General features: G+C 40.1%; 1 protein-coding gene across 6 annotated transcripts in view; it reads right to left on the reverse strand.

The window, feature by feature from the left end:
- The window catches only part of SLC30A4 (solute carrier family 30 member 4), a 31,025-nt gene extending 17,380 nt beyond the window's left edge, over positions 1–13,645 (reverse strand). For 4 of the 6 annotated variants that reach the window (XR_009355547.1, XM_059181445.1, XM_059181447.1 and 1 more), the window contains exons 1-3: positions 13,525–13,645; positions 12,882–13,395; positions 5,083–5,229 (exon numbers count right to left, since the gene is read on the reverse strand). Coding sequence is in view for 5 of the 6 variants with exons in the window: in XM_059181445.1 (XP_059037428.1) it covers positions 5,083–5,229; positions 12,882–13,272 (538 nt within the window). In the remaining variant the exon portion in view is untranslated. The other 2 variants (XM_059181449.1, XM_059181446.1) reach the window with 2 other exon arrangements.
- Between the last annotated feature and the right edge of the window lie 1,629 nt (positions 13,646–15,274).

Genomic DNA, 15,274 nt, shown 5'->3' on the forward strand with positions numbered 1-15,274 from the left:
GGGCACCTGGGTGGCTCAGTAGCTTAAGCGTCTAGCTCTGGATTTTGGCTCGGGTGGAGATTGAGCCCCATGTGGAGCTCCACATGCAGTGGGGAGTCTGCTTGAGATTCCCTCTCCTTCTGTACCTCCCCCCTTTATCTCTCTGGAATAAATAAATAAATCTTAAAAACATATTACCAAAGACCTGAGTTTAAAAGCACAGCTCTAAAACTGCTGCTTAATCATCAGGGTGAATCACCTTACTTTTCTCCCACTACCTAGCTGAGACAGTTATGCTCAGAGAAGAATTCTGAGGGGAGGGAATTAGCGGGGAGGGAAGACATATAATTTTGGAGTGTGTAGCATCTGAGAGATGCAAAAAGTGTGGGCAGAGTGATATACTGGCAGGCAAAAGAGGGAAGGAAACAAGATTGGAACTTTTATTGGGAATTCATTCTGGGCCAGGTCTACCACCTCAGGTACTTAGACCTTACCACATTACGTATTCAAGTATTATCATTCATATTTTACCAAAAATCCCCCAAAACCTTGTACTTAGATTAAGTCATCTCTAAAAGGTCATATAGTTAGTAAAACTGCAGATCTCAGATCTGAACCAAAGACAACTTGTTCCCAAAACTTTAAAAGTGGAAAGTACCAAAACAAATAGGACTGTTTCTGACTGACATCTGGGGGAAACACTCCCAACTAATTTCTTACTTAGTTGAAGGGACCGAGAAGACTGGCTGTTCCACCCCATTATGTTATGAATCAAATAACTTTTTATAGTGTAGTTTGTGAATATGATCACAGTTTCAGAACTACAGATAAATGTTCTCAAGTCCCAGATATTTTAGTCCTCAAATTTCAAAAATATCCCTACTCCTAGTTTGGAAACTGGTTTAATTTACCCTAAACACAAGTGATTGGACGTTCCTGAGCTATATTAAATGATCTGCCTCATAGTTTTCATGTCCTTATTTACTCAGAATAATATTATTTATTTACTTAGCCTGCATAAGCAATAATTCAGCTAATAATCTCATATTGCACACTTATTACTGCCAGACATAAAAAGTTTATTTAATATTATCTGTTTCCATCCCTACTTCATTCATGGTCTAGAACAAGATACGGTTTCATGAAAATAGCTATAAAATGTGATAAATCCTATTAGGCATGTATAAACTGTTAGAAGCAAACAGAAAGGAAATAAATTTAAGGATTGGTACAACTAGTATCTATCATCCACAGACACACACTTCCAGGTCAAGAACTGGGTACACAGTATGCTGCCTTTTTGCATAAGACAGGGTGGCAGGGGATGGGATAAGGTAGGCAGTATGGTATATATGTATGTATTCACTTATACTTTCAAGAGGAAATGCTGGAAGGGTAGGCCAGAAACAAGTTAAAAATCATTACTAATAAGGAATGGGGTTAGAGGATGGGTTGGAGGGGACAGAATGAAAATAAAGCTTCTTGAGTAAATCCTTTCTTTTAATAACTCATTTTTGATTCTTGCAACATAAGTTTTACATATTTACAAAACAGATCAACAAAGAAAAAAATTAACTCCTGTCCTAACCTCCCCCCCATAATCCACAATGTCAAAACAAAATTCAACAACAGTAACACCAGAAGTTTCTTAGGGGGACTTTTTCTGCAGCGTTTTTTAGGACCTGAATCCCCAAGTCTTGGTATTAGAGGTTCACAGAGCTTGAAAAGAATACTCATGGAGCAGTATATTCTGTGGAACACAAGACAGCCCCTGCTGTGGTTTACAGCTTTATTCAATTCTACATATCCTTGCTGTCTCTCTAATCCTCCCCAAAGAGCAGAATAAGTGAAATAAGTTCTGTATCTGCAAAATCCTCATAAAATTTTGCAATACAAAGAAAATGAAGATCCCATAAGGCCCTTCTAGTGTAAAGGTTTGAGTCCCTCCCTAGCTTTGGGAAATACTCACCCACCTGTAGCTCAGTAACTCTCTTCCTTTTTAAGATAATTTTTAAAAATTTAGATAAAATTCACCCACATAAAATTCTCCAGTTTAATAATTTTAAAGTGCACCACCGATGAGTGGGTTTCAGTGCACAAGGTTACGACACAATCACCTCTAATTCCAGAACATGCTCATCACACCAAAAGGAAGCCTATATGAAGTCACTCCCTTTTATTTTTTTTTAACATTTTCCTGAGGTTCTTAATAAGCACAATCTTTGGACCTTCTAAATTGTTCTTTTATAAAAGCTTTAAACTTTCCCCCTGTTTTTATCTTTTTGTTCTATATATCCTAAGACTTCGATTATATTTTCTAGTCTGTGTACTGAATTTTTAGAAAAAATTTAGCAGTAACATTTCAAAGACCTTTTTCTTATATGCTTCTTTTTCAAAATATTTTACTGTCTTATTATTCTGAGTATATTAATAAGATGATTTAAAACATTTGCTTCTGCTTCTAAAGTCACCTTTCTTTCCTCTAGGACTAATTTTTCTGTTTTTCTTATTGCTAAAAGGTCGTTGGTTGTCCATTTACATTTAGGGCAGAAGGACAAGGAAACAGTTCTTTGCAAAAAGAAAATGAGGAAGGATAAGCCATAAACTAATTAAAATGGTTACTAATAAGGGGTGCAAGGCAGGGCAGACTAAAACAAATGTATTACTTTGGAGGAGGGGAACCACACATTACATGTGCAAAACCCTGAATTCTAATATGATAAAGACTTATTTTGGAACATCAACTTCCACACTACAAGCCTCAGCTCTCCCCAGACATTTTGTTCAAGATCTTTCAAGAACTATATGGTACTTTGCATGGGGGGAAAATGCAGGCTACCTGAGTGGGGATAGGAAGGTAGGAACAGAATGGACAAGTGTGAGCAGTTTCCCACTTATAGTCATTCAGTTAACTGTTCTTGTTTTCAGCCCCAGTCCTCACTATTGCTCAGCTCTATCCCTGAGTCTTCTATGGAGAAGTGTGGGGCTGCCAGCTCCTGGCTCAGTGTGCACTGGGCTGCAACTTCCTGGCTTGTTTCTTCCTTTGGCCCCCTCCCATCTATCTTCTAACTTCGAAAGGTGTTTATTGGTGACTTGCTTCTCTCTGCTGTTTTTATTTGAATGAACTCTCAGAAGAGATAAGTCAAATGCTGGTATCTAATCCATAATTGTAAACTTTGTACTTCTAAGGAAAAAGGTATATTTGACTTTCTACAGAAACTTGCAGAGATAAACAGGAACAGTCAGTCCTATTTTCTCTCTTTTCACAGTGCTTGTTGTGTATGAAGAAATGAAGTGACTAGATAAAGTATTTCTTTGATATTTAATAGGATTTTCATGATTATGTGTTCTTATTATATGTAGGACTTTCTATGTTCTGTTATTGAATGTTTCTTTGGTGGGGGGGAGAATTCTACTACTTTCATTAATGGTCCAAGGGGTCTATAACCTAAAAGGTTAAGAGCTGCAGGACAAAATGAAACACTCTTTCAAAACAGTGGTGGAAGGTAAAACCCCCATTCCTTGATGCTATGTTTGAATGTTAGATCTTAAATTGAAGGTGTTTAAATCACAAGAAATTAAAGTTTGAAAGTAATCTTGAATTTATTCAAAAAGCCCAATGCAATCAGTTAAGAAATGACTGTACAGTACGTTGGTAAGCAGTGGCTGCACTGTGAAGTGGGAAAAAAAAAATCACAGACACACGTCAGGGCATTAACTCTCTGGTACAGCAAGCAGCTCAGAGTGCTGAAGGTGGGGTGCCAGAGAATGTCCCAATCTGATGATCTGGATAGCTAGTTGAGATAGAGCCTTTCAGGCACAATGGAGTTTTACATAGAAGGCCCAGTGACTAAATTTTAGAAGACCTAGATGCTGAGTTATGATGAGCCTAAAAAGTAACCAAGAAGGGGAGGAACTTACTCATGTATTAGCCAAGAAGGTCAGTGTCTCTACAAAATTAAACTGCAAGTTGTTAATTCTGGATCTTTAAGACAGGTTTTATTAAAGCTACCTAAATGTCAACTTCTGGATTCTAATCAAATGACATCCGAACATATGGCATTTCACATACTAGTTCAAGTAAATTGTTTCATACATATTTTTAAAATAAGTAAAAAAAAATCTAAAAACACAGTAACAGAGAAAGAGTTGTATGGATAACAATGTATGATTTTAACCTCTCAAATATTAATATTTATTCAAAATAGGAAAATAAAAACATGTACATTATTAAAGAAAAAAAAATTAATGACACTTGTCAACACATGGTAAAGAAGACTTTATTCAAGAGGGGAAGCTATGAAGAAAGGTACAGGACCAGTGCAATAGAACTCTGCAGTGGGTGGGGTGAGATTGGGTTCAGCTCTGAATACTCTATCGGCAAGTCAGTGGATGGAAAATTACTAAGAGGAAACATAAGGGTTGAGGGGGATTCTGGCTAAACTGACCTAAGAGAATTTTCACTAGAGACAGGCCAGTGCAATGAGATATCACCTCTGAGATGACCTACCAGATACTGAGAGTGTGGGTTCTGTTCAACTGACTTAGCAGGGTTCTTGCTAAAACAGGATTATTTAAAGAAGTGCACAGATGGGCTCGGGAGGTTTAGTTTCCTGAATAAACTTTGGTCAAGCAAAGAATCCTTATCAGCATTTACAGAATTATGATGATAAAATGGCAGCAATGAAGCTTAGCCACACAGTATATGTGAAACATATAGTACTGCTTAAGATCTGGGCTATGTAGCTTTGGTTGAAATACCCAAAGTATAGCGAAAGAAGCTAATACACATTAGCATAAACCCATGTGGTTTTGCCTATTTGAATAAACTATAAGGTAAACTTTTTTCTGTTAACATCTTCAGGAAATAGGGAACAACAGTTAGTGATTACTGTATTATTGGGTATGTGTAAACTGTTTAGCTGACTAGACTGAATGTACCCTGGAGTATATGTATCTGAATAAATCATGTTTATCTATTTTCATCTGCTTTATTCAAATAGGTTATCACCAGAAAGACTTCAGTTACTCAGAGGCTAGTTATAGTTCATTGTGGTTTTACTATGAAATCTTATAAACCGAAAGAAACTCCCAATTACCTACCTAAGCGGTGGAATCCAAAAGTGAATCTTTTGGTTGGTGATTTTGAAGAGAGCCACAAAGCAAGCAAGGTCAGTATGATAGCACTTAGGTCAGTTAACATATGAAGCGCATCTGTCATGATTGCTAGGCTGTTTGCAATGTATCCACCTTGGGGTAAAGGTGAGAGGGAAGAAGGAATAAGTTAAAATAATGAATAATTAGAATAATGTTTAAAATAATAAACATAAGCAAACCAAAAATATGTAACATCCTACAAAACATCAGCTTTTAACCAAATCTTTATCCTATTACAATTAAATCAAGATATCCTGAAATTTTATACCGAACATTAAATATGTGTATTTTTGTGGTGAAGATGTCCATTTCTATAAACAGATTCTCTGAAGAGTCGATGACCTTAAAAAAATTAAGAACCGGGGCACCTGGGTGGCTCAGCTGATTAACTGTCTGCCTTCAGCTCAGGACATGATCTCAGGGTCCTGGGATTGAGCCCCATGTCAGGTTCCCTGCTCAGCGAGTAATCTGCTTCTCCCTCTCCCTCTGCTGCGTCCCCTGCTTGAGCTCATGGTCTCTCTCTCTCAAATAAATAAATAAAATCTTGAAAAAAAGTTAAGAACCATTAAACTGGGCTCTAACACAGAAATTTTGTTTTAGCACTGCAGCTTTTACTCAACCTACTAATCCTACTATTAGTGAAATTAATGGCCATAATATCTAAATATTACAAGAAAGCTGAAGGTAGATACTTGTTTGTGAAGGTTTGACCACAAAATTAAACTTAAGAAATTTTTTAAATGTACATGGCAGGGTGGTTGGGTTATGGACATTGGGGAGGGTATGTACTGTGGCGAGTGCTATGAAGTGTGTAAACCTGGTGATTCACAGACCTGTACCCCTGGGGCTAATACATTATATGTTAATAAAAAATTAAAAAATTATTTTAAAAAAGTACATGAGTTCAAAATGAAGGATAAAGATTAACGGATTCCCTTGGATACAGACAGCAGTGTCTCAGAGAGATTAAAGATGGTATTTAGAATAAAATTTTTAATGTTGATTTTCCAGGCATTATATGTATATATAATATATAAAATTCTTTTTGTGTATGTGTGTGTATATATGTGTGTGTGTGTGTGTATATATATGTCATTTTACTATTGGTTAACCAACGTCCTAGCACCATTCACTGAATAAGCTTTTTATAACAAAACTTTATGTGTATCAGAATCGCCTGGTTAAACACACCAAATTGCTTGCCCCACTCCCAGAATTTTTTTTTTTTTTAAGATTTTATTTATTTGACAGAGAGAGCGATCACAAATAGGCAGAGAGGCAGGCAGAGAGAAGGGGGAAGCAGGATCCCTGCTATGCAGAGAGCTTGATGCGGCGCTTGATCCGAGGACCCTGAGATCATGACCTGAACTGAAGGCAGAGGCTTAACCCACTGAGCCACCCTAGGTCCCCCACTCCCAGAATTTCTAATTCCAGAGGGCTGGATGAGGCCTGAGAATTTCTTTTTTTTTTTTTTTAAAGGAGAATTTCCATTTTTAACATGTTCCCAAGGTGATGTGGATGCTTCTGGTCTTGGTAATTTTGAGCATCACTGTTACAATTAACTTCCTGACTAGGGTATTATGACACGTAAGTGTGCTGAGTTGTTGTTCCCCTCTTTAATGGCATGATATGCAGAGGCAAGAGCAGCAGGAGACCGAGTTAGTGATCTTATAATCACATCCATTTACTCCAGTGTGCTCTATACAAATACCACTTTTTTTTTTTTAATGTATTCCTTTGACATTAAAGAGCTGGAAATCACTGAGAAAAATGTAAGTTGGTGACAAATAACATGGGGTTTTGGACTCTCTGAGACTCTCTTAGAAAGTTACTTAATACTTTTGTGCCTCAGTTTCCTTATCTATAAAATAAAGATAACACCTTATAGCTGTACTGTCCAGTAAGTTTCTGAGATGATGGAAATATTTTATCTGTGCTGTCCAGAAGAACCACTAGTCACAGTAGCTTTTCAGCATTTGAAATATGGGTAAGGCAACTGAGGGATTTATTCAATTTTAGTTAACCTAAATTTAAAGAGCCATGTGTTGATAATCAGCAAAAAATAGCAGAGTAAGGACCTCTGAAAATCATCTCCTCTATGGAAGTAATGAGAACCTAGGGAAAATGATCCATATCAACTTTTTTAGAACTCTGGAAATTAACCAGAGGCTGTTATAGGTAGTATTCACTCAAGGAAAACAACTGAATCTTCATCAGAACAGTGAACCTTCTGTAGCCTTGGACCCATCTCCCTCTCTCCTGCTCTGTGGTTGATCTGAAAACCAACAAGCAGCAACCATAGTGAAAACTAGCCTGGCAGGTTAAAATGTGGTTAGAGCTCCTTACAAGCCCCATTCCCAAAGAACTATCATTATTTGATCTGCCTGGTACTTCGCTGAAAAATCATACAAGTAAGGCTGTTTTGACTTGACTTGGGGATCTGCCTTAGGCAAACCCTAAGAAATGTTTGTCAAAAAACAATCAGAGGGAATTGTTTAACACTGCAGCTGCCTGAAGCAATAGATAACAATGTGCTCCCTGTATTCTGAAATTTCACAAGGATGTACCTCAGTATGGCTTTATTTTCGCCCACTTTGCTGGGTTTTTGTTTACTCTTCTTACCTGGAAAGGTAAACCCTTCAGTTCTGGGGAAATTTCTTAAAAACTATATTGTTGACAATTTCTTTTCTTCTGTTTTCTCAATTTCCCAAATTCCTATTACCTGGAGTTTAGATTGATATGCTAATTTTCTTGTGTTTTTTCTCCTATTATCCATTTCTATTGTTTTGCTCTACTCTGAGAGATTACCTTAGTTCATCTTATAACTTTTTTATGGAGTTCAAATTGTTTTTTGTTTTTATTGTTCAAAAGCTCTTTATTTTGAATTTTTTTAAAAACAGCCTATTCTTGTAGATACATATCTCTTATTTCTGTGGATACTAACTATATAATTATTGTATCTGTTTAACTTGTTTCCTTATTTTAGTTTTCATCTTCACCCACGTTTCTAGGGGTACCAGGTGCAAACAATTCGGGGCCTACTTAGGATTCTGAAGTGCAGCAGTTCTCAATATGGTCCCTGGTATCAGCATCCCTTGTGAACTTAGAAATCCAAATCCTTGGGCCCTATCCCAGACTTAATTTGAAGCTCTCACCCAACAATGTGTGTTTTAATAAATTCTCTAGGTGTTTCTGATGAATTAGTGTAAACTGGGTTGATTCTTGGCATTCCCCAACTACTTGCTTGCCAGGGGGCTTTCTTGGGTCTATTAAGTCAGTTATTTCTTTTATCTATCTCCTTTCTAGTTTGCTAAATTTATGTTATTATTTCCTCTCCAGTTTTCCCCATCTATGCAGACATACATACACATACACAGACACAGATGTGGATGGATATATGGCTATAAAAATATATACCTTTAGAAATCCCTTTATTGTAGTTTGAGAGGCTTCAGGAAAAAGTACATTTAGATATAGGAGTTCATTTGCCATCTTTATCAGGAAGTCTGTTTGCATTCATTCTTCAAGCTTTTTCACTCCCAATAAAAATGCAATTGTTAATCAATAACTATTACTAAATCCAAAGGATAGTCTAGTTCTCATCTCATTAGACCTCTCAGCAGCTTTACCTTATTTATTTTCACTTGGAAATACTTTAATTTCTTAGATTCTGTAATACCTGTTTGTTTTTTTGCCTGACTTCTAAAGTTGGAGTTCCTCAAAAAAGACTCTTTAGATGTTTTTTTCCATTCCGATAGCACTACACACTGTATCTCTTAATTTGACCTTTCTTTTGAACTATAAACTCATATCTAAAGCTCACGAGACATGTTTACTGGCTACTTTATGTACATGCGATAATGAACATGTCGAAACCAACCCTTGAGCCCGTGCCTAAATCCTGCTTTGTATTTTCTCCCTGCCTAACAGATGATATGCATTTCCATACACTCAGTTTCTTAGGTGAGAAACTTCAGAATCAACCCCCACATCTAAGCCAATAGTCAATTTTGTTAATGTTACCTCTAGAATATTTCTCAGTCAGTACATTTTTCTCCATCCACATCAGTCCAAGCCATGATTTCTTGTCTAGACCTCTGCAATAGTTTACTTGCTTCCATTCTTGCACCCTCCAACCCATCTCCACAAAAGGCCCAGAATAATCTTTTAAAAAGGTAAATCCCATCATATCGCTCTCCACTTAAAAGCCTTCATTGGCTATTCATTGTACTTAGACCTAAAACTATACTCATAATATGGTCTATCAGAACTGGCTGATCTGGTGGTCTGGGCTCCTTCCCTCTTACTTATTATTATATTCCGGTGAAACTTGCCTTCTTTTTAGGTCCTTTTAAAGAATTGAAGGTTTTTAGGACCTTTGCACATGCTGTTCTCTTCACTTGGAAAACTCCTCCACTCCTCTACTTGAGTAACTCTTACCTTTTGGTTTAATTGCACCTGGCTCACACATAAACTATGTGCCACTAGTTACTCTATCGTATAGTACCTTGTTCTTTTGTTTCATAACACTTAAGGCCATATGGATTTTAAACTTATTTGTCTATATGTTTAACATCTGTGCCCTCCATTAAACTAAGTGCTTCAGACAGTAGATTCCATAATAGTTTTGTCTGCAATTATATAGCCCAAATACTTAATATAGTGCCTGGCATAGAGCAAGTACACAAAAAATACTTGCTGAATGAAAGGAAGAAAAGAATGGACCTATCTCAAGTCTCACAAAGCCAAGATTCAAAATCAAGTCTTCCCTTTCAGATCTTTAAATTATTTCATTTTAGGGGTGCCTGGGTGACTCAATGGGTTAAGCCGCTGCCTTCGGCTCAGGTCATGATCCCAAGGTGCTGGGATCGAGCCCCGCATCAGGCTCTCTGCTCAGCCGGGAGCCTGCTTCCTTCTCTCTCTCTCTGCCTGCCTCTCTGCTTGTGATCTCTCTCTGTCAAATAAAAAATAAATAAATAAATAAAAATAAATTATTTCATTTTATTTTATTTTTTTTTTATTTTTTTTTTTAAAGATTTTATTTATTTGTCAGAGAGAGCGAGCGAGAGCAAGCACAGGCAGACAGAGTGGAAGGCAGAGTCAGAGGGAGAAGCAGGCTCCCTGCAGAGCAAGGAGCCCGATGTGGGACTCGATCCCAGGACGCCGGGATCATGACCTGAGCCGAAGGCAGCTGCTTAACCAACTGAGCCACCCAGGCATCCCAAATTATTTCATTTTAAAAATTACTCCATACTTCTACATAAGATGCCTTTTTTCTAAGTGCTTTTGATACACTTTAATATATGCTCTACTATATACAATTTAATTCTATGTAACACCTTGAATATTTGTTAATGCTTATCCTATTAGCATTTTGTTTAAAAGATTTTATTTATTTATTTGACAGAGAGAGAGAGAGAGAGAGACAGGGAAGGCAGGAACACAAGCAGGGGGAGCAGGAGAGGGAGAAACAGGCCTTCTGCTGAGCAGGGAGCCCAATGGGATGTGTGATATGGGGGCTGGATCCCAGGACTCTGGAATCATGACCTGAGCTGAAAGGAGAGGCTTAAAGACTGAGCCACCCAGGTGCCCCCATTAGCTTTTCTGTATTATTTAACGAAAGATTCTTATCTTTGAAAATAAAATCAATATTTTAAGTAAAATACTTAGTTTGGCTTTCACAAAACAACATTTACCAAATAAGAGATTTCAAAAATGGTATGTCGGGACAATTTTATCTTAATAATTTTTTCTTAGGTAAAATAAAGTAAATTAATTTTAAGGGGGACAATTGTGATTAATATGATTTTTAACTTCAAATACAAAATATTAACTTCAAGAATTACCAAGTCTGGGGCACCTGGGTGAGTCAGCCAGCCACTGTGGGATGGAGATGCCAAGGGTAGGGCTTCTGCTCACCAGGGAGTCTGCTTCTCTTCCTCTCCCTCTGCTCCCTCCTACTTCATGTGTGTGCACGTGCTCTCTTTCTCTCAAATAAATAAATCTTAAAAAAAAAAAATCACTAAGTCTGACTGACTCAATATTCTAGCTATGTGAATTTGAGCAAGTCATTGAATCTTAGTCTCTTATAGAGGCTATGTCTTACCTGGCCACAATTTCACACCTGCCTTTTACTTTCTTTATAGCTTAAGCATTTATAATTCTCTATCACAATAAAAATTAATTCAACAAAAGTTTACTGGAGGTCTATTCTGTTCCTGGGAATGTAGCTTTTATTTTAGTGGAAGAAGACAGATATCAAACAAGTGAATATACAAGATGATTTCAAGATGCTGAGGGATTTTAAAGTTGGGGAGAGAATAGGGGAAATGAGATACTTACTTCAGTCCGTCAGAAAAGGTCTCTCAGAGGTATCTTTTGGGGTAAGATATGAATGTCAAGAAACCAGCCAAGAGAATATTTGGGAAAAGGCACTCCAGGTTAAGCAGTGTTTTTCAAACTGCAGGCCCTGATCTACTTGTGGAACACAAAATCAATTAAGTGGGCTGGGGCCGTACCGAAAAAATACTAGAATGCAACACAAGAAATCGGACTTTTGTTTTAGTTATACATATATTTACACATATATGTATGTGTGTGTACATCCATCCATACATATGTATGTATGCATGCCTACCCGGGTCACAACGTTAAGCGTTGTTTTTACTATAATTAGGTCAAGAAAATTTAAAAGCCACTGAGGTGGAGGAACCAGCCAGTTTGAAGGCCTCATGGACTGGAGAGAGCTTTGTGAGTCATAGGGAGAAAAGCGGCCAGCATGGCGGAAGTGCGCACTGGGGAGGAGATGTATAAAATGAGGTAGGAAATGTATATAATTTTCCTACATATAACCTCTGGCCAATATCTTATTCTGGACTGGCACCTCTGTTTCTAATGGTTCATCATTAAGAAACAACAAGGCAGAATTATCTCCCTGCTTTATTGTCACTTTTGTAAACTGTTATTAAGAGAAGTTAGCAGTTACACTAATGTGACTGTGAAATTAACCTCTAAGAATGTATTTAGAGTGACAATGTATTACTTGAATAATTAAAAAGTGAAAACAAGTTCATGAACCCTGGGGGAGCCCTCTGGTTCCTTTCAGATCCTTACTATAATGAAAAACTTTAAAAGTCAGTTAGTAGTATTTAATTTTGCAAATCTCTTGGATGTAAATGCAAAAAGAAATAGTATGAAGAGACCACTTAAGTCAAATGCAGAGAAAAAAGCAAGCAGCTGGAGACTGTGGATGTGGCTCTTCCACTAACCAGCTAAGTGTCCTCCCAACTTATTTAACTTTCTGGGCCCTCAGATTCCTTCTGTGTGAAAAAGAAGGAAGAGCAGGTGTTCAGTAAGGTCACTTCACACTGTAAAATTTTATGATTCTACGCTTAGATCATTTACTATTTTAAACGATGCAAAAACTAACCTGGTTGTTTTATCAGAACTTTTTAAAGAGGAAGTTACGTGATAAACAGTGAAGCTAACGTCCTTAACTTTACAGTAGGTGTCACAGTGTTTGGAGAACCAGATGAAAAAGTCCAAGTTATCTCTGAAAGTTTCTGTCTTACTTATGTTGACCTGCACTTTGGAACTGTGTGGATTCCTCCTATCACGGGATCAATATCTCGATAAACAACAAACTTCCCGAAAAGAAAGTTTCAACCTCAAATCATGTGTAACTAAAGCTGGACAACAACCCTCGGGACAAGGTAAATGGAAAGTGAGTTGGCAACACAACTCACCTACAAGTTCTCCAATCATGAAAAGCAAGTAAAGAACGGCAGCAATGGTCAATCTGGTTTTCACCTTTCTCTGCTTCAGTAACTCTCGCCGTCTGCTGCAGTTGTCACAGGGGTCCACCTTCAGACTCAGCTGACTGTTGGTCAAAGGTAAGTCCTGGTCCAGTAAGGAATCGTCGTCGGCCTGCAGGGCCGGGTGCGCCCCGTTAACAGGCCTTTCTGGGATTTCAGAACCATCGTCGGCCACCACAACTCGAAGTTTGTTAAACCGAGGAAGCCCCTCGTCCCCCACCTCGTCCGAGAAGTCGAAGGCGCTGGTGTCATTTAGAAACAGCGGCGCGTCGTCCTTCCGTAGCAGAGATTTGAGGCGCTTCCACGCGCTGGATCCGGCCATGGCAGAGGCTGAGCGGCCGCCGCACGGAACGGCTCGGTGCAGGCGGCCGGCCGGCGGCTCCCGCGGCCCCTACTTCACCGGAGCGCCAGTTCCCGATGGCACAGCCGCGCGTCCCTCCCCATGCTGCGGAAAACGAAACACGTTATAAATTAAAGGCGCCCCAACACTGCCCCCAAGTTCCGAAGCCCCGGGCGGCGGGGGCACGGGCTGGTCCGGAGGCTCCCGGGCTCCGCGAGGGGGCGGCGCGTCTACCTGGGGCGCTGCCGCGGGGCCGCCGCTCATCTCCCCGCCCCTGGCCGGCTCGGCGGGGCCGACTCGCGCAGCTCGGGTCGGGGCCGCGCAGGGAGCGACGCCGTCCTCGCGCCGGCCACGCCCGCAGCTCCAGGCCGGCTACCCGGGTCTGACAGGTTTGCGGCCGGGCGCCGGGGGCCACCGCCTCTCCCCGCCCTGCGCGAGGCCGCGCGCGTGCGCCGGAGCGGCCGCAGGCGAGGAGCGCGAAGGAGGGGTCGGCAGGAGCACACGCAGGCCCGCTGCGCAGGGCTGCGGCGCCCGCGAGGGGAGGGGCAGGGGCGCGCACGCCGCAGCCCCCGCCGGTGCTTCCCCAGTCCCGGCGGCGGAGCCCCGCGCGCCTGCCTCTGCCCGAGGGGCACTCACAGGGATACACCCCTGTCTCCCGCGCAGCCTTGCCACCCCAGGCGGAGAAGCAGGAGCGGATGAAGCCGGGCCTGCGGACAAAGTGGGTAGATTCGAACGGTCCCGCCCGCCCGGGGCTGGGCGTTGCTGCCGGAGCTCGCTCGCTCCACCCGAGGAGGGCCTCTGGAATCTTGGGTCAGGACCTCGGTTGCGGGTCCGCAGCAGAAAACGATTTTAGCGCTTTCTTGCCAAGCGAGAAACCAACCGGCTTTCTCTCCTCGAGTTGCTGCTTCTCTGGCAAGTTGGCAAAATTTGCTGCACCGTCAGGTCAACTTCGAGAGGGCAAGGCCCTCTCAAGGTCGTCAGCAATTCTAACTCCTTTGTATTTACGATTGCTTTTCATCAGATAATGTCTTGTCCTGTGTGGTGGTCGCTGCCATGTTCCTTTTCCCTCCATTTATAACATGGACTAAACCCAAGCACAAAATCTAAAAGGGGTTTCCGTTTTGGCCTTTGGTCCTATTAACAACTACAAATTTAGAACTGAGTTCTGAGTAGTAGTTGCTGATTTAGATCTAAGCTGTAATGGAATGACAATAAGCCTCCCCACTCCTCTTCTCCCTTGATGTCTTAAGAGATTCTTTTTTTTTTTTTTTAATTTTTTATTTTTTTTTTTTATCTTAAGAGATTCTTAATCCAGATTCCTTGGATAGGTTTTAGGGGCTTCTGGAGGCCTTAAACTCATGTGCAAAATATCGTAGCTTATATGTATTTTCTTGAATTAAGTCCCTTAGCTTTTATCATATTCTCAAAAAGGTTTAAGACTCAAATTTTAAGATTTAAAACCACAACATTGTCAGGGGAACTCATAGAGCAAGTCCCTAGCTAACACTTGGAGTTGAATTGTAGTGAAACTCCTAGTTACCCTGTGTTAATGGATGTTGTATTTTGACAGTAGTCTACATGGATTACCAAGTTTCAGGTTACAAAATACACAATAAAAAGTCACATGGAGCATCCTTTTCCTCTGAAGATTCAGACGGTACTGTCGAGTCTTGCATCCCACGGGTGTCAGAGCATCAAATGTTTTTGGACTCCCCAAGTAATCCATCAGTCTTGAATTCAACCCATACTCCTACAGAGCTGCAGCCATGGGAGTCAGATCAGGAAACCTGGATCAGAGATGCCATGGTTCCCATGACCAAGGAGGGCAGCCTTACTAGGATATTCAGTAACCAGAGAGCTCAGGTCATTATTAGCTGAAGGGACAGTGCTTACTAAGCCTTGCTTTCCTAACCCCAACTATCTTAATCCATCCAACTCAGGAGTAAATTTTTTTTATTTTTCATTTCAGTTTGTTTCATTGGCT

This window comes from Mustela lutreola, chromosome 7 (genome assembly GCF_030435805.1).
Source record: "Mustela lutreola isolate mMusLut2 chromosome 7, mMusLut2.pri, whole genome shotgun sequence".
Lineage (NCBI taxonomy): Eukaryota > Metazoa > Chordata > Mammalia > Carnivora > Mustelidae > Mustela > Mustela lutreola.